The sequence below is a fragment of the Anas acuta genome, chromosome 2, assembly GCF_963932015.1.
Source record: "Anas acuta chromosome 2, bAnaAcu1.1, whole genome shotgun sequence".
NCBI lineage: Eukaryota > Metazoa > Chordata > Aves > Anseriformes > Anatidae > Anas > Anas acuta.
Genome location: NC_088980.1, coordinates 122,857,649 through 122,877,231, shown reverse-complemented (window position 1 = coordinate 122,877,231; position 19,583 = coordinate 122,857,649). Strand labels below are relative to the sequence as shown.

Sequence of the window (19,583 nt, the reverse complement as noted above, 5' to 3'; positions counted from 1 at the left end):
GCAAACGTATGCTGAAGGTGAAAAAGCTTCACGCAGCTTGTCACAGCATCACTGCCACACTGAACATGGTCATCTGGAATGGAATAAAGGCATAATGCCTTCAGGTGGCACTTGTTTCTACTGAACACGCATTTCAGATGTTCTGGGGAATGGGCCCAGCACAGTCAGTAAATCCTGCAGGCCTTCCATGGCTAATGCCCCACGTCAGATTGACACGGGGCAAGTACAGGCAACCTGGCAGACTTCTTTCCTAAAGCCTCCTCTTGCAGAGAGGAGTCAAATCTGCTAGTGCATGTATGCATATATAAATATAAAGCCATTAAATTACAGCGTTACAGCCACTCCTGTAGAGACAGCCTCTAAGCCCAAGAAAGAGAAGTATTTTAACACTGGTAAACAGCATAAATGCAAATAAGTGTACACATCACATTCCAGCACAGCTAATAATACTAAGGCACAGCCATTCTGAAAAGCATCCTAAGATAAAGTAATTATTTAAATTTTCCAGAAGCTGGAAGTAAGAACAATTATAAAGACGAGATGATACAGAACAAGGGCAGAGAAGCAAAAGGAGTTCACAAGGCAAAAATGTTTGGATGGACTAGAAGTAGTGAAGGGTTCGGGTAATACATTTGTTTAGAATACAGAAGCAATGAATATGAATGGTGGTTTGGGTTGTGTTTGTTATTTTTTTATAAGAACTGAAAAATCACAGTAAAATAGCTATAATAAACAAAAAAAATGAGCTGGTTGTAAGAGTACCCATAGAAACAGAATCAGAAAAAAAAAAAAACTGCCAGTATCTACACTCTCATTAAGTTTAGAAAAAGGACACTGATACTGTAATTACCTAGACAGCATAGCAACTGCCCTACTGAAAAAAAAAAAAATCTCTTTTTTTCTGTCTCATATGAAAGAATTCATTAGCACAAATTGCATCAGCTAAATTAAAGGCTGGGCATCTTGTCAACATCAGTCAGAAGTTTGATTTCTTTCCAGTAGCATTTCAGCTACATAGTTGGATATCCACATCCTCCTGGTAGCAGGGACACACTGCCACGTGAGGTACAATATACACAGGACAGGTAGAAGTCCTGTCAGTACCACAGTCCTGTCAGACAGGAGTTGCTCTTCTAAGTTTACTCTAAAATACTCTTGAAATTTTCTGGGCAACCTCTTGCAACAGGTACAGCACTCTGTAACTAATTCCTGTTTGAGGCAGATGCTCCCTGTTAACTACAGGCCATATATTAATATTTGTTCCTCTAACTAATGTAATTACTTAATATTAGCATTTCCTACATCAGCTTTAAGGCACAGAGCATACCTAGGTGAGCAGACTTCTGCTGAAGTTCAGTCAGTCTGCGCAATCGTTCCTCATTTTTGCCCTTCATCTGATCGACATCAAGGCTGAAGTTGGAGTGCAAAGAGAAATCATCAGGCTGCAGCAACAGGGTCTGGTCTCGTGGAACATCTTCCTGCAGAAAACACAAACATGCACAAATCCTTCAGTAAAGCTGCTTTTGGCTGGGATAGAGTTAATTTTCTTCACTGGGCATCACTTGTTTTGATTACTCTTTACTTTTTCCTTTTTTCTTATTGAACTGTCTTAACATCGACCCATGAGTTCTCACACTTTTACCTTTCATGACTCTCCTCCATCCCACCCTGGGGAGTTAAGTGAACGGCTGTGCGGTGCTCAGCTACCTGCCGGGTTAAACCACAGCAATAATGTACATGTATAAGCTAGTTGTCCTTTTTGAAAGTACCCGTATCATCCAGCCACTAAGGAACCACTGGAGCAGTCTGACCAGGTTAGATTTGTGCTCTACCTCCCTAGTTAAGTCCATCTGGCTATCATACTTACAGTGCACTCCAGTGCTTTCTTCCTTATTCGTCTCCTCTCCCTTGCAGAAGGTGCAGGCTGTGATGACAAATTAACTTCTCCTAAGGCTGGAAATGTTTCTCCATTAGCACCTGCAAAAAGGTGAAATCATTTTCAAAGAGATCAAAATTCTACAGTGTTCGAACCCATTTATGCTTCGAAACAGGTCAGTGTATTGTGCTTGACCTAACCACAGGTATCAGAGGCACATATTTAACACGGACTTGCATGGCACCAGTGCTACCAAGAGGCAAAAAAAAAAACAAGGTAGCACAACAGCAGCAAGGGATGAGCTTCAAGCAAAGGCAAGGAATAGCTTCCACAGAGACCAGGCATTTCCCATCCCACAAATCCAGTGCCTGACTTCACCATATCTTGTTTATACCGAGACCTTTCATGAAAGCAATGAGTGCTCAAGTGAGAACAAGGGAGAACACGAGGCAAATTGACAGCACAAAAGATATAATCAGATGGCAAGAATGTTTGGGTGGAATGAAATCAGCAACGCATTTCAGTAATGCACTTGCTTTACAAGTGTACTAAATTATGCATGTAAGTAAGTTGCATGGGATTTATGGTAATGTAATCAGTTCCTTAATCACATCTTAGTCATATCCTGGCTTTTTCATGGAATAAAGTGTTAGAATCTGTTCATACAGAAAAAGAAATCCTAATTTTTTGATCACATCTCACATGACAGCAGTGGTATGCGGGGTTAAATCCATGTTTATAATATAAATGAAGCCAAAGGTGATGTCTCTGCTTCACACTATTTTGCTGATTTCCCCTCCCTTTACTAATTCTGGAAACTAATTCAAATGCAAACTGTTTGAAACAGTGTTTTTTTTCTCCTGCACCAGGAACTGCTGCTTGAGTGCTGGTTTGTGGCTCTGCTGCTGGCTGGGTGCAGTCACCAGGCTCCGTGCTTTACCTCAGTGCCTCTCATACCCCAGTAAAACACAGCCTCCACAAAGAAGGAAGGATCCTGCATGAACAGAACCTGTTGCCACCAATTACTTTGTGTAACAATGAAATGATGTTTTTTTGGGAAGGCTCTTAGTCTAGTATGACACAGAAAGTTAAAAACAAGATAAATATCTATGTACATACAGATAGATGTACACACACTAAAGAACAATTCTGCAGTATGTCTTAAATTATTATTTTTTTAATGGACACTGTGACATTAAAAATAAACCACAACCATGGACGTAACGTTTGTTTTCATTTGTTAGCAATTTCAAAATAAAATTGTGATGAAATATTAAATATTTCATTATTCACGAGTTTTGATAACCTTCAACTTAAAATTAGAAATTAACTTTTTATGGTTAAAACCTGCAATACTTCTGTTTTGAAAAACAAATTTGATCTCTACTATTAACAAGGAAGTTCATAGACACAAAAACAGGTAATTTTTAAAAAAATGTTCATATCACTTTTTTTTCTCCTAGAAATAAAGATTTTAGTCCCTTTTCCTCTTCTACCTCCCCCCCAGTTTCACCGGAGGCGGAGCACAAAGCATAATTTTGAAGGGTATATGGCTAACAATCCATTTATCAGACTTCGAGTCAGAAGGTAACATGACAGTGCTATTAGAGTACAACAGTTTGTTTAAGCACGTGAATTTATCACAACAGAAACAAACTAGAAGCTACAGAAGTATTTATTTTTACTCCTAGTGCTTTGTCAGTGTAAGATGCTACCAGGTCCTTTAAGCATCTTTCCTCCTGCTGTGCAGCCATGCTTTCAAATCACTGCATTAACACTACCAAATTGTAGGGTTTCAAGCGACAAAAAAAAAAGAAAAAACTCTTTATTCCCAATTAAGATTTCTGACTGTAGGAAAGACAAATTCATTTGTGATGCTGTTACCTATTACCAAATTGAGTTATATTTTAATCTTGTGTAAAAAAAAAAAAAAAAAAAAAAGTGTTATTGCTTTTTCTAGGAAATGAAAAGCATTATTAAAATACACCCCAAGTAAAACTGCTTCCCAACAGGCCCCCAGAAAATGTCAGCAAAATTCACTGAGCAGGTAGCCTACTGATAACAACAGTTTTTTTTATCTTCATTTCAGGGACAGAAGTCACCAGATTCATATTCAAATTTTCAGTACCTGTTTTTAAAAGCCAAATAACACAAAGAGTAAAAAGTTTCTGTCAGTGTCCACAGAACACGTTTTTTTAACGCCAATAAACGATTTATGGAAAAAAAAGAAAAAAGAAGTGTGAATAGTATCCTACATTAATTCCACCACCTCACTAAGTTGCAGAAATCAACTGGAGAGGGAGGAGGAAGAGAAGAATGAGGACTACAAAATCCATGAACCTTTGTGAAAGCGGCTAATAAAAGAACAGGGAGCACCACATTGCACAGGTGAAGCAGATGAAAGGAGATGCTTCACACAAGACACAGTGACAGACGTGGAAGTTCATCCATGCCATGCTGCTGATGTTAAACAGGCACAGGAATTCAGAAGTACTGATCCCAATTCATGGCAGGCAACCTGCTGAGGACCCAGCTTTTCATGACTTACTAAATGCAAACACATTTGATTCAGGAAGCCCCTCAGCTACGAAGCACTTGAGGCTCAAGAGTACTCTGCAATGCTGCTACACGCCTGCCCTCCTCATATTCTTCCCCAGGCACCTCTTCTGGCTACTATTAGGCACAGGGTATCTCGCCAGATTCCAGACCCTCATATCAAGGGACACTAAACACCTTTTCAGCATTTGGGCAGTAGATAACAACTAGCATTGCCTAATCTGAAGAGTCTAACGCAGACTAAAGAGAGTACCAAATGCATTAGAAAAGTCTAAAAGCAATATCCTGAAAGCCCTTCCTAAGGCCAGGTTCTGCTGTGTACTCCAGCACCTCCTAGAAATACTTTTCAAACGAAAAATCCTGCTTTTAAGCAAAAGCAGAGATTATAATCATCAGGATATGGAAATATATCTAGTTTCATTAAAAAGCTTTTGCAGGAACCAACTGCATTTCCCTGACAGGAAAGAATAAAAAGCCTTGTAACATTATTTCCCATAGAAGACAGAAGAGAATTTCAAGGCTCTGTAATACCTATTAATGGAAAAATATCACTTAGAGACCTCAGCTGATTGTTGGTTTTTTTGTTTGTTTGTTTGTTTTTCCCATTTCTGATTTTTAGTTAAAAAACAAAACACAGAAAATCCCACTAAAAACAACCCACAAAAACAAAACAGATAAAGTTCCTCAACAAAACTAAGATCCCAATCGGAGCACTACAAAGGAAGATGCTTTCTCATGAAAAGATATGAAGTAGTGTGAGGCTACTTAGCAGCACCATTAATTTTAGGCGTGATCTACCCAGATTTATTGCAGTACAACCCCATAAAGATCTACATTTTTATGTGGAGTAGTAATTTTCTAACACTAAAAATCACAATTGCCGTACCCACTGCAACTTTTAAAGCAGCAATAACCATTGTAGAGAAACATCATTATATTTAACGGCGTGTTTGTACATGCATCATCCCACAGTTAAAGGGAGCTATAAACTCACCAATAAAAGCGCTGTCAGATTCCAGCAGGGAATTCTTCAAAAACTCAGAGTCATTTCTGAACTACAAAAGGGAAACAGAAAACATGCCAAGTCAGATGTCGCTGTGTCTTTTGGAGGCCTAATGATAAATAATAGAAATTTAACTTTTGCTGAAGCCCTGCAAAATAAATAGAAGCTATGCAGTGCTCTGTAGGCTATAAAGGCCTTACTTCATAGCTATAAAACAATGCATTTTTTAAATATAGTTCAGTTCTCTGTAAGCATTGTTTGGTTTTTTTGACTTTCTGTAGCAACATCATGTGCTGAAACTATCTACACACGGCCACTATTGTGGTGATTTGTGTAACCCACACGTCCACCAATAAATGCACCCTACTCACTCTGCTTGAGTTTTAGAAAAGTCAACGCTAGGTGCAAGACTAAAGACAGCTTCCAAGGTTTGTACAAACTTCTGATCAAATGAAGAAAGATTTCTTATGTTTCACTAATCCCACCACACACAATCTCTGGCATTAAAATAGCAAATATCTGTGTAGTAATAACAAGCACTTAAGAGCATGGCTTACAGCTCATTGCAGAGTTGCAACCATTTGTTACAGGAATTCTACTAGGAAAATTTATATTGAAAATCACTCCAAAATCAAAGTAATGGAAACTATCAGAGGAAATGGAACAAGAGAAAATTGTTACGGTAAATCATTGCTCCGAAGAAGAATTCCAGGTAATAATTTACAACTTTAAAATGCATTATGGTTTGGGTTTTATTTAAATAACGTTCCCCTTCTGTATATGGTTACAGTATTATCCTTGAGGCGAATGGCTTGGCTATTGCACAGTCTTTTATCTTGCACGGTCCCACAATCCCATGAGACACCACTGAACTCTGCTGTTCTGTAGCTGGGTGAGTAAAAACAATTCCAAATTGACAGCACTTTATTGTGCTCTTCTCACTATATCAGAATATAAACATCTAATTTGAGACACTAAGTCTAATTATTTACTGCTGTGTGAATCACTTGAGTCATCCAAATTCACAGCAACTGCTACTGGCTTGGCTTTTGCTACTAATTCACGCCCCCAGATCACATGAATACAAAATACTGATGAATATTTAAAAAAAAAGTTTGAGTATCGAACTATCTCTGTATACAAAGATAAACAACTTGTACATCAAATGTAAAGAAGCTGTTATTTGTATTCATTGTTCATGTATTCATTTGTATTCATGTTCATTGTATTAACAAGCAAGAGAAATAAGTAGTCTTGCTGTCTTGTTACCTGCCTGTTATTCTTTCCTCCAAATTCTATATAAGCCACAGAATTTAACCATTATGTCTCACACTTGAAAAAAAAAAAGTAATATGATTTAAAAAAAAAAAAAAAAAAAGCTGTTTTATTCTTACCAGTCCCATGGTTTGTAGGTTACAGCCAGAAGCAGAATCACCTTCATCAACAACCACATGCACAAGGGACAAAATCATAATATTGGAAAAAAAAAACAAAACAAACAGTTAATACCAAAACATAATATGCTGATAAAACTTGTAATATTACAAATATATATATATATGCATTACTACAGGTTTCTTAAGAATTCTGTATATTTTAATGAATCATTTCAAAACATTTGAATGCAATGTTCATGGCAGTTTCCTTATGTCAATTTAAGTAGTATCAGAAAAATCAAACAGAATTCAGTAGTATATTATTTCTGAGCGTGCTGGGCATGTGTGCACCCCTGTTAGGGCTGCACTTACCAGTCTCTCCCAATCAGCAAGCACACTTTTCACACCAGAACAATGTGGCTCAGAGCTAACAAAATCAGCCATTTCTCACATCGCTCAAAACCTGGTTTGTTGACTTTAAACACATTTTCCAGCAGAAGGAAGTATAACTATTTTTGTTACTACTAGAAATTAATTCCTTTAGAAAACAGAATTACACTTCATTAAACGTTAAAATCCCACTAAATTGTACTGATTTCTGAAAAAAAGTTCTCTATAATGCAACAGTAAGAACTGGTTCAGTGCTGTGTTTACAACAATGCTGTAAATACTTGTTATAGATGGTTCATGTCCAAGTGTTGTCTATATAGTAAGTCAGAATTTAAACTTCCCAAATTATACACAAGAACTCCAAGTACTAGGTCTTCCAACTAGTTCCAATAAACATTATCCTCCCTTCCCTAGCATACATATCATTTCACAGAGGAACGTACTTGTCTAAGGACAAAAATCCCCAGTCTGGAGAGCACAGGTGACCGTCTTGAACGTTAACCTAACAGGACCTCATGCAGACTGGAAATATAAAGGAGCAAGCCCAAGCAACAGGAGAAACTACAGTTCAAATATTTAATTTGAAGATTTTATAATACCTTTCCTATTTCCTGCAACTTCGTCTAGCAAATCTACATAGTGTGTACCTGACCCTGTCTAGCATCGCAAAATCACAGCACGCTGGCTCTCACTCCTCCTGGACTGACCAACAGCCCACTCCTGCTAAGGCACTCCTAAGTCAAGCAGAGCCCAGAGCTTCAGTACAACTATGTCAAACCTGTGCCTCCTCTCCCGTCTCCCCAAAAAATAATCATCCAGAAGACCAAAAAAACTGACTTGTTTATAGAGAAATACCAAACATTTAAAAATATTTTGGGCGTATAAAAATTACTAATTTTTCAGATTCCACCAACAGTCAAAATATTTCTCTTGTAATGTAAAGAGAAAAAAAAAAAGAAAAACATAACAGTAAGCATGTAAGGTAAAGGACATTTCCATATAGCGTAGGAAAACAGGCAAGCCTCTGCCACTACAGCCTACAATACGGCATCTTACCCACAGTACAAAACCACATATTGCTTTAATTCATCTTCCTTTCTGCCTCAAATCAGACAATAAAACCGCTCATCTATTTTCAGTGAGGGGAAGATGAGGAACATGTCTCTGAGGAAAATGAGCTGGAAATACAGAGATAACACGGTAACTAATTAATTACCTCGCTCAGTACACAGCGACAGGCCATAAAGCTAAATGATGTTGTAAAGCTGTAAGAGAGATTGAGAGAGAGGAAAGGCTGCTCAAGGATCCTCCACAAGCATCAGTGGAAAGTCATGTTAAAAATCAGCTGCTTGGGTAACTAATCTAAATTGTTGCAGGAAATGCCTGTTTAGGTTGTAACCATTCAAGCTTGCATTACCCATTTAGCATCAGCTTTTGTCTAAAATGACTGCTCATCCTTAAAATTAATGAAAAAAGGCAAATTTGCTTTCTAGCTGGTGGAAGTTCCTCTCCAGACAACATTAGATTGAAGCCTTCTCAGACTGGCCTATTGAAAAATATTCGAATGGAGAAAAAAAAAATAAATAAAAATCAAGAACTGTAGTGGGTTTACGTGGCAAAGTTTTGGTAGCAGGGGGCCATAGGGGTGGTTTCTGTGAGAAAGATCTAGAAGCTGCCCCATGTTTGGGAAGGGCCCCATTGTTTTCCAGAGCTGAGCCAATAAGCGATGTTGTTTTGCGCCTCTCTGAGAGAATATTTAAGACAGGGAAAAAACGCTGCGCCACACAGCAGCCGGGAGAGTCAAGGGAGTGAGGAACAGCACCAAGGTCAGTGTAGAAGGAGGCGGAGAGGTGCTCCAGGCGCCGGAGCAGAAGTCCCCTGCGGCCTGTGGTGAGGCCCATGGTGAAGCAGGATGTCCCCCTGCAGCCCATGGAGTACCACGGTGGAGCAGGGTTCCACGCTGCAGCTGGTGGAGGAGACCACGGTGGAGCAGGTGGCCCTGCACTGACGGAGGCTGCCGCCTGTGGAAGACCCCTGCCAGAGCAGATTCCGGGCCGGACCTGTAGCCCGTGGAGAGGAGCCCACGCAGGAGCAGGTGACCTGGCAGGAGCTGCTGCCCGTAGGGGAGCCAGGTTGGAGCAGTTTTCTCCTGAGGGATGGACCCCGTGGTACGGACCCATATCTGGAGCAGTTCTGGAAGAGCTGCTGCCTGTGGAAAGCCCACGCCGGATCAGTTCATCAAGGACTGTATCCCGTGGGTGGGACCCCACAGCACAGGGGACGAGAGTGACCGAGAAGGAGCGGCAGAGAAGAAGTGCTGTAGACTGACCATAACCCCCATTCCCCTGTTCCCCTGCGCCGCTCGGGGGGAGGAGGTGGAAGAGGGTGGATGGGGGGGAAGGTGCATTTGGTTTCTTTCCTTTGTTTCTCACTTCTCTAGCTTGTTAGTAATGAGCAATAAATCTTACTATCTTCTTATGCTGAGTCTGGTTTGCCCGTTACAATAATTATTGCATGATTTTCTCGTCCTTATCTCAACCCTTGAGCCCTTTTCACATATTTTCTCCCCATTCCTCTTTGAGGAGGGGGAGTGAGAGAGCGGCTGTGGTGGAGCTCGGCTGCCCACTCGAGCGGAACCACAACAAGAACACAGTTCTCAGCCAAAGCTAGCCAATTCTTTTTCATCGTTTCAGTCAATCCAAGAAAGGGCAAGACTGAAGACAACCCTATACACAAAATTTAGATGCTACGTGATACCAGAGAGCTTGTAATCAGCTCAGATGATGATACAGATAGACTTACTTGAGACTGCAATGTTCTATTACACCTTTAGCAGTATTACACACATCACTTGAACACCAAAACCTCCGTCCAAAAAACAGGACACCCTGCAATGCTCACCAGGGTACCAAATAAAACACCCTTCAAGTAACTCTCACCTTCTACATCTTGGTATCTGGTTTTGTTAACCTCTCTCACCTATGGGTTTATGAACTGGTAACTCCACCATCAAGCCTCAAAGCATGACCGATAGTAAGAGGCATTCAACTTTTCTGAGTATTTTCCATATTTACACTTCACAATTTTCCGTATTCCATAAAGGTCTTTAATGTTTATCATTTACTTCCTGCTGCCCCACCTTAGTAATTAATTATTTATTTGAATTAATAATAAATTATTGAATTAATTGAATTAATAATAAATTATGTTAATTTCCCCCAAGACAGATCTGTTTTGCCTGTAACAACAACCGGTTGGCCATCTCCCTGTCCTCAAGTAACGATCAAGCTTTCTCCTTTCTGTTTTCCCTACTTTTCCCCTCACCCCATCCTGGCAAGGGGTGAGGCAGAAAGCTGGCAGGAAAGGAGCTGGGTGGGAGTTAGCTGCTAGACAAGGCTAACTTGCCACAGACATGAACTTACTTCATTTTCAGAAATTTAGTAGGGCCGGTGTGAAATACCCAGACAAACCTTTTCTGAGAAATTGTATCTTAACTCAGTTTTGAGTGTCATTCGTATAGCTGCAACTACAACTTTTGGAAAGGCTGAAGCAACTCTCATGCTATTTTTAAAGAATATCTAAAATAACTTGGGATACTACTCTTTTCACAACTGTAAAAGATATCTGAATGAACACTGCATTTGAAGTTAAACAAAGCATGCAAGAGCAGGGCATTACATTTATTTTTCACTACTGTTCATTATATGCAACAAAAAAAGTTTTACTATGTTAGGCTGTTAAAATTTTATTATAATAGGATGATTTCTGTCAAGCAAGACAAGGAACATTTAATTCCAGAACCTCAAGCCGGTAATGACATCTTATGCGTGGTTTCTAAAGCAAAACCTCTTTAAGGATACAGATTTCTGAAACTATGAAGCAGTGAAATCATGACTGAAAATAAGAGAAATCTAATATGTTACAAAAAGCAGGAAAAAGAGACACATTGGCTGCAATTTAACCAATTCAGTTTCAAAGCCATCTACTTCTTCAGTGAGAACTGAAGAAATGCCATAAGGAACTTACCAACTTACCTGCTAACGCTTCTATCACAAATCATAGATTTTTTTGCTCTACATTTTTCCTTATGAAATAGTTACCAGCCTACTTTTCTCTTGCATTTTTCTGAAGTTAACACAAAAAGGTAGTTAAATTACTTTCAGGGAAGCAAGGAGAAGTAGGCAGTCACACTAATTAAAAAAAGCCATTCAATACTTCTACGCTCTACCTTATGACAGAATTTCAGCATTCTGGTGCTTTCCTCTTTTGTATTGCAGTGCTGATAGTGAACATCAAGGAAATAAAAGTAGAGCTGGCATTTTTTAAACACCAAATACAAAAACAATAAACAAAATCATTGAAATTATCTCGGTCCATTCATTCCTTACCTCCTGTTTCTCTCCTCATTCTCATTCTGTCAAGTTTCTTCTGCTGCTCCCTCAACAGTGCCTGCTGTTGAATCTCTAGCGTCTGATCATCTTTTGGAGGGTCAGGGTACATATGTCTCAAGCCTATGCGCGTTTCAGAATCTAGAACCAAAACAGCAAATTTAAATTTTGATTTAAACTAATACTTCTGAAAAACATCTTTGAAGAAGCATATACAGATACAAAGCCATAAGAAACATTTTTTTTAAATGGTGACAATGACCAAGATGATGAGCCACCCTAGCAACAGTTTTGTAACTTTACTACAATACCAAAAATATTTTTTTTTCTGTTGGAGTAGAAATAAAGTTACATAGAATCATATTTTGTTGGGGAGTAAAAATCAAATTCATTCTACTTTCAGTAACATCACAGTACCAAATGCATAATAAATCCAGGAAGCAAGGACTGGAAGCTAAGTGCATGTCCTAACTGATAATTCTATATTACAATGCCAAATCTCTTTTGGACCTCATGTACATGACAGGAAAATAGTCCAACTCCAGAAGCAGAACTAATGAAGGGTGGGTGTGCTCTTTCCCAGAGTGTTATAAAGCACTACATATCACTCTTTATGATAGTTGTAAGAGGTGCAGGTCAACATACCTTCACTTGAAAGGTCTTGAGCTCTTGTTTGATTTCAGGATGTGATATCTAGTTACAAGGCCCTTACAGAAAAAGAGTAATACTTTCTTCCCCCAAAATCTAGAATGCATTAGAAATTTAGAGTGTGTCTAAAAATCTAACTATAAATTTTACGTGACTTGATTGAATCATATAATAAAAATTTAACAAAACTTCCAAGGTATTCTATAAATCCAAACTTAATAGAAGTTTACAATTATTTTATAAAAGAAAAAACCATTTCTCAACCAAAATTACACGCATTCTTTAGAAGACCACATACAGTGTGCCAACAAATGCTAATAAAAAAAATCTGAAAGGTTTCCCCATCAACTAAATGTCAGGTGGATGTGCAGTGACTGGCCATAGCCACCATCTCATGGTGCAGTATCTATATATCAACAGTTAAACTGCAGACACTTGAAGAAATGGCCACACAAAGAGACACACACATACAAAACGCTGTCCACAGAGTGTCGTGTATGGGCAGAAGCCGTGAAGTGGCTGGTTTTTGCTTTGGGCTTTTGTCTTTAAACACTGGGTAGCATGGAAGATAATAACGGATGTTTCACAACCTTCCTTCCTCAACAAGAAGATCTACCTACCTTTGTATTTTAGCTCATTAAAATCCCAGATGTTTTGTATATTGACAGGATCTTGTGCATCCCTTGATGAAGGTCGCCTTACTGGAGCCTGCAGACGAAGCCTGGCCATTTCAAATATGTCTTTTGGATTCTTCTCTCTCTTCCCACTTGAAAAATGTGTAAAACAAAATATCGTTTAAAACCGTAATATTCACAAATTCCATGAAAACATAATTTAATACTACTTATATAGTTTATTCATTTAGTATAATTCCTTAAATACAGCTATTGCAACAAGAAAATAATTTTGAAAATAACAACACTATATATTGCATTATAAGAAGGAATAATCTACTTGAAACAAATGAAAAAAATCCTCTTTATGGAATGGAATTAATACTGCTGATCTGATGAGTCTTTTCCAACTAATTGGTATGATTACCTAATACGTTTTGGAAGCAAACCAAAAAGTTTTAAATCAAAGAGGCAGGATTTTCTAGAAGGAAATAAGTACTTCCACAGCAGTATGCTATTCATCAGATAATGCAGTCTCCAGATACAAGTCATAGGAATACGACTCCAGATACAAGCTATAGGAAGAAAGGTAATGCAATAAAATTCTACGTTTGACATCTGTTTTTGGAACATTCTCTAAGACTACTATAACTTCCAGTGTTACCAGTACAGCCATTCTTACACTAAAATTTAGAAAGATTCTTGGAAAATACAACCAACCCCATACGTTAGAAAAATGAAGAGAATTTTCTATACAAGTTCATGTATGCCCTTATGTTTTCATTTCACTCATGTATATTAGCCAACTAATACTAGCTACCAATACACAGTAGCTTTGAGTTACTGTGCAAAAGCTAACTTTTAAAAATTAAGATGAAATTCTTACCGCGTAATTGGTATATCATCATCACTAGCCACATTTAGCAACTGTTCCTGCAGCCGCCTCTCTTCGCTACGGAGCTGTTTCCTCATCTCTGATAACTCATTTATCACATTCTTTCTTTCCTCTGGAATTTAACACCAATAATGTAAAAAGTGCTGGAGACACTTTTCTGCCTACCTCAGAAGTGTGAGGTGAAAAAAAATCTGTTAAATTGTTAATTAAAACAAGGATTATATAAACACAAGCATTTTGTAAACTAGAAATTAGGGCAGAGCTTGAATTTTAAGACAGCAGAAGGACCAGATCACCACAACAGCAGAAAGCATCCCAACTTCAATAGAAACTTTTTACTGTATTTCAAACAGGAAAAGCTATGAGGCAAGTGGTTTTGCCAGTAAATAGCCTTATTTTGCTATTAGCAAATGTACAGTCCTTAGAGACAGAAGACAGGAGCTGAGGTGGTATCAGCACATAAAACCCATTTCTGTTTCCTGACTCCCACTTTAAGGAGATAGTTTAAGGGAGAGAGATTGATCTGCCTAGTGCTGTCTCTTAACTGTTAAAAAGTTCTGACTTCAACACCTACTTTTAGTGTGTGTTCATGCTGACTTTTTAAGCCTACTTTGTGTCTAAGCTGTCTGTTTGCAGTCAGGACAGCATTCCTTCAAAAGTTAAAAGTTCTACAAATTCCTTGTTTTCTAAATAACACTAAATAATCTTAGTGACCATCTTTTAGCACACACCCAGAACCTAGCAGGAAAGCAAGTTTTATTAGCTTAAATCCTCCAACACATGTTAATTCATATTTCTTTATTTCTTTCATGACAGATGGTCTGTCATTCGATTTCCACGAGTTGTATTGAGAACCCCTTTTCCTACTGTACAGTGGAAGAGCCATATCCTCCCCACAATGGACCCAGGTGCTGACTGCATCTGTAGGACAACACTCATGTTCCATGTGGTTTTTAGCTTTTACAAGTCTAAAGTATCAAAAGAAAAAATACTGCTTTTCACCCACTATTTGCCAATATAACTAACATATCAGGAGAGAGCAAAGAGGATCCTCCCTGCATGTCTAAATTTTAAAACTACCGGTGAAAGCAAAGAGGAATTAGGCAGATAAATGAAGGAAAGGAGAATTTAAAAATCAGGAAGGAAATACTCTACAGATTGTCAGTCTAATCCACTACTCAGCCAATACAAAACTCTCCCATTTTGCAATGTTCTGTCACAGAACCAGTCACCACAGCCCTCACTGAAAGATTCCAGTACTTACCACGATCACTACTCCATTATCAAAGAGTGTTGGTTTTGTTTTTAAACAGAAAAAATATTTCCTGATGAAGTCATATAATAAATACATAGTTATATATAAAAACTTCCTAAGAATTCCTTTGAGGGAAAGAAATGAGAATTGTAACTGAGACCAATTCAATTGTAATAGAAAGTGAACTTGCAATAAAGGCAATACCTACCAAGTGCACGCAACTGGTTTCTTCTAGCAGGGACAGGTGGAGAAGGAACCCTTGGAGGTGGAGGATCCTAGTGATCATAATGAATATGAAATGTTAATGTGTCCAAGTAAACAACTATAACCGACATAAAATAAGGAAACAAAATGTCCAATTCATATTAACTATCACTGTTACTAGAAGAAAGAATAGTAACCTTACAGGTTGTTAATATGTAGGGTTATTTTGTGTTTGTTTTTGTTTGTTTGTTTTTGTTTTTTAAATCTGAACTTTAAAAGTATAAATCAAGTCATTATGATAATACTAACAAGACACTACTCAGAGATCTGGACACAGCTATACTAAGTGCTGCAAGGACATACAAATAAACTAACATTCTTCCAGAACTTTCGTAACATATTGGGAAAACAACAGTTTTAAATAATAAGACTTAAAACATTTTCTGAAATTGCACTGTGTCATGTCTTAACATAATCATTTTAAAAACGTTTAGCCCAGTGCATGCATACATTTACTAAAAACCAGTTTTCAATCAGAAGTCAGAAGTGTAGCCTGACATTCAAATATCACAATTATTTATTCTACTCTACTCCTCACAGGAAGAAGTTTTAAAAAAAAAATGTCACAGGAAAGATTAAATAAAGTGAAAGAAAATATGGACTTGGGACCACTATTGTAACTCATTTATGATGCAAAAAAAAGAAAGGCAAATTGTATTAGGAATTATAATCTTTTTGTATCTTCAGAAATAGAAGATAACTGAGCTCAGGCATGAAGTTTAATCTTGATTTCTAGCTGTGCACATTATTTTCTGAGTCCCTGCTCCACTCTGGGCTGAACAACCCAAGGTACCTCAGTAACTGCCCTCCTATGCCCTTCACCATCTTTGCTGCCCTCCTTTTGCGGCTCTATTATAGTTTTATGTCCTCCTTATATTGTAGCACCCAAAAGTGCACACAGTAATTGAGGTGAGGCCACACCAGCACAGAGCAAGGCGATCAATTCCATTGGCTGGATAGCAAGGATTGTTAGACCCTTGGTAAGCTGAACAGAGCATCTCCTCAAAAAATGAGGTGCTCATCTCTACAGAAAACGTGCACGCATGCAAAATAAATAAATAAATAAATAAATAAATAAATAAGACATCCCGAAAAAAATCTTACATTTTGAATAAAATTGAACATTACACTTCACAGGTATAAGACTGGCTAATAGTAAAAACTGTCTCTAGTCATTCCAGTGAACAAGCTGGCAAACAGGTAAAACCTGGTAGGATTTCACACACTTCACTGTCTTACATAAATAAGTATATGTTGACTAGAAAAATCGTACTTGTGTATAGTAAGATACGTGGCTTTCAGCAGATGGAATCCTCTCTTCTTTTCTTACTGATTTGTTCTGAAGAGCAGGAATGATGGGAGATGGCTGCCTTGAGAACTGCAAGTAGAAAAGTAAGATAAAATACATTCCTATAGATTCTAAAAAACTATTATGGACAGGAAGAGTTTTGTTAATATGTTTCATTTGACGGGAAAATGATTTATTTATGTGTTGAAATAATTTTGTATTTAATTTGCTTTTAATTTTTAACCTCAGAAAATGATTGCAAAAATTATTTCATGTGATTTCATTTATTCCCTAGAAAAAAAATACCATTTTTTTGTGATGCATTTTTTTCATTCATCTATAATTTATACTTCTTTGTCTCCTGTAGCTACTTCCAATGTATTTGTCCATTTAAGAGAAAGGTTATGTAGAAGTATAAAAGAGAAACAGTTCTGTACTTTACACGGATTTTGTCTGTCAAACTTCTCTGATGGACTTGTACGTCATTCAGGTCAAGGGAAAATAATTAAATTACAAAGAGCATCATTGTTGATAATGAGCAGCCCCATCTAGTCCTCTAAATTATGTAACTTTTTGTGTTTGGGCCTCAACAAAAACAGGCCACAGAACTTCACAGCAGATTTAAAAATCAAATATGTAGTGCAGCTTACTCATATGTATATGGTTTTACTGTATTTTTAATGTAAACTTGATCAGCAAGACAACATTCCACTGTAGTATGTCTGGTTTTTCAATCAGCTGTTCTCCATGTGTGCTAAGTATATTGTAGCTGGAGAGACTAACAGGGGAGCGATTCTGGCAGAGGTCTAAGAAATCATTCTCTCTCATTAAAACAGTCATTTTTAAAAGTTAGGAAAAAATATTTGTATCTTAGAAAGTAACTGAAGCATACCATCTTTTTTTCCTCTTCCATCTTTGCTAATTTTTCCTTCTCAAGATATAGTCTAAGTTGTTCATCTTGCTTTTCTTCTTTTTCTTTTCTTCTTTTTTCTGCCTCTTTTTGTCTCTCTTCATCTAATCGAATTATTTCTTTATTTTTCAATCTTCGCTGTAATAGAAACATTATTAGTACATTAGAAAGACTCAACATTTTAAAAGTTTTGCTTTGTTTGTCTTTGAGAAGTTAAAGCTACACATCAAAGTGGTTAGCATGAAATGAAAAGCGTATTTCATTAAGCTGACTTCAAACATTCAAATTAAAAACCATGTTATGCAAATATTAAACATCTGCAGTCACGGCCCAGCGAACATATAACAGAATTTCTAATAACTTCAATAAACACCAGTTTGTGTCCCCCGCTGAAGCTAAATCATAGGAGTCATTTCCAAAACATGTGCTATAAAATAGTAGTGCCCACAGAGAAAAGTTATCATCCAGTCACAGTTTTAGTCTTGTGTCTGTGAAAATGATACCAGTCAGCTTCCTACACTATGCTAGTCCTGCTCTACTTATCCAGAAAACTCATCCAACTAAATTGCACATACTAGAGAAAAGAATCTAGAATTTCTGTCTTAGAATTTCTGAAGTCCTATGTCCTGAACTGATCTTTCAAAACTACGCATGGTAATCAAAGATTTTTTCCAACTCTGATGACATTGTCCTTGTCTTATAGTCATTTATGCGATTCTGAATTATACAGATTATTTCCTTTTTTCCAAACCTGATAAATAAAGCTTTTCAGTTAGAATTAAATCACAAGTTTACCTCCATGACAAGCACTCATTAGACTTCCTTGGCATTCTTCCAAAACAAGTGGTATTGTTATCTCAAAGATACATCCTGGTCAATTCAAAAAAAATAATTCTTTCTGAAATAAGCTACACTAAGAATGCAAATAATTGCTTGAGAGCTAGATGTAAGGGACTAATGAAAGAAGCGTTTGTTTTTAATTCATTGATTTGATAATGCTTTTTATGGGCCTCATTAACAATCTCCTTTGAATAGGAGATCACCACCGTCAATTACAAAACTGCAATTTTCCTTAAAAGACTTAACAGTATTTCAAGTTGGTAGCATACCATAAAGAGTGAAGAATATGCTAGTTAATACTGACAGTTTTCTACCTCTCCTCTGGCTAAAAGACCATTTTAAAAAACAAAGACATCACAGTACAAAAGGTTACTTTACTTTCACAGTACAAAGGGTTACTTTAGGGTGAAAAAAAAGTCAAGGGATCAAAATATTACACCTCCTCCTCTTTCCTTCTTTTCTCTTCTTGTTCATCTTCATATGCTTTTTGAATTCTCATTCTCTGTTCAGCCAGTCGTTTTTCTTCTTTTTCTTCTTCTATTCTAAGTTTTTCTCGCTCTGCTTCTTCTCTACGCCTCTTCTCTTCAATCTAGAAAATAAAGAAGTATTCAGCTGTCAATAGACAGCAAAAATCTGATAAACAATGTTTACCACCATGATTTTCTACAGAATTTGGAACCCCTACTTGTGCAATCAAAGACTGTAAGGATCAACTGAAAGAGTTCTAAGGCCAGTCTTAGAACTCAGCTTCAAAATTCATTTTAAATGAGACAATATTCTATCATTTCTTTTTTGGTCATTTTCTTTCTTATATACTGTAACAACCATAGAATCATAGAATCATTAAGGTTGGAAAAGACCTCCAAGATCACCTGGTCCAACCATCTCCCTATTAACAATGTCAACCATGTCCCTAAGCACCAGGTCCATCCCTTCCTTGCACACCCTCAGGGACAGTGATTTTAAGTGAAAGTAAAACCTGAACATTCCTTAACACTTACTCTCCTCTGGATATGCTAGAATAACACATTTTTAAGGGAATAAATAATGGAAGACAGGAAACCCAAACAAACAAGCAAAAAAAAGACACAGCAATAATCTTTTTCATTTCCACACTTATATTTATAGACACAGTACTGACTTACTGAAGAAAAAGGTCTGCCTATTCTTTATTCTTTTTGGCAGCACTGTACATAGAAAAGGACTCAATCTTTTCTTTATAAGGAGATTCATACCAAACTACTGTATGACATTTCTACTCTTAAATCATCTAGGATTTC

General features: G+C 37.4%; 1 protein-coding gene across 13 annotated transcripts in view; it reads right to left on the bottom strand.

The window, feature by feature from the left end:
- CSPP1 (centrosome and spindle pole associated protein 1) overlaps positions 1–19,583 on the bottom strand; it is a 60,196-nt gene that overhangs the window by 889 nt on the left and 39,724 nt on the right. For all 13 annotated transcript variants that reach the window (XM_068672029.1, XM_068672040.1, XM_068672032.1 and 10 more), the window contains 11 exons: positions 18,743–18,892; positions 17,446–17,601; positions 16,539–16,643; positions 15,210–15,276; positions 13,738–13,858; positions 12,858–13,003; positions 11,590–11,730; positions 6,830–6,870; positions 5,427–5,487; positions 1,868–1,977; positions 1,328–1,478 (listed from right to left, as the gene is read on the bottom strand). In XM_068672029.1, the coding sequence (XP_068528130.1) occupies positions 1,328–1,478; positions 1,868–1,977; positions 5,427–5,487; positions 6,830–6,870; positions 11,590–11,730; positions 12,858–13,003; positions 13,738–13,858; positions 15,210–15,276; positions 16,539–16,643; positions 17,446–17,601; positions 18,743–18,892 (1,249 nt within the window). The remainder of the gene's footprint in view (positions 1–1,327; positions 1,479–1,867; positions 1,978–5,426; positions 5,488–6,829; positions 6,871–11,589; positions 11,731–12,857; positions 13,004–13,737; positions 13,859–15,209; positions 15,277–16,538; positions 16,644–17,445; positions 17,602–18,742; positions 18,893–19,583) is intronic.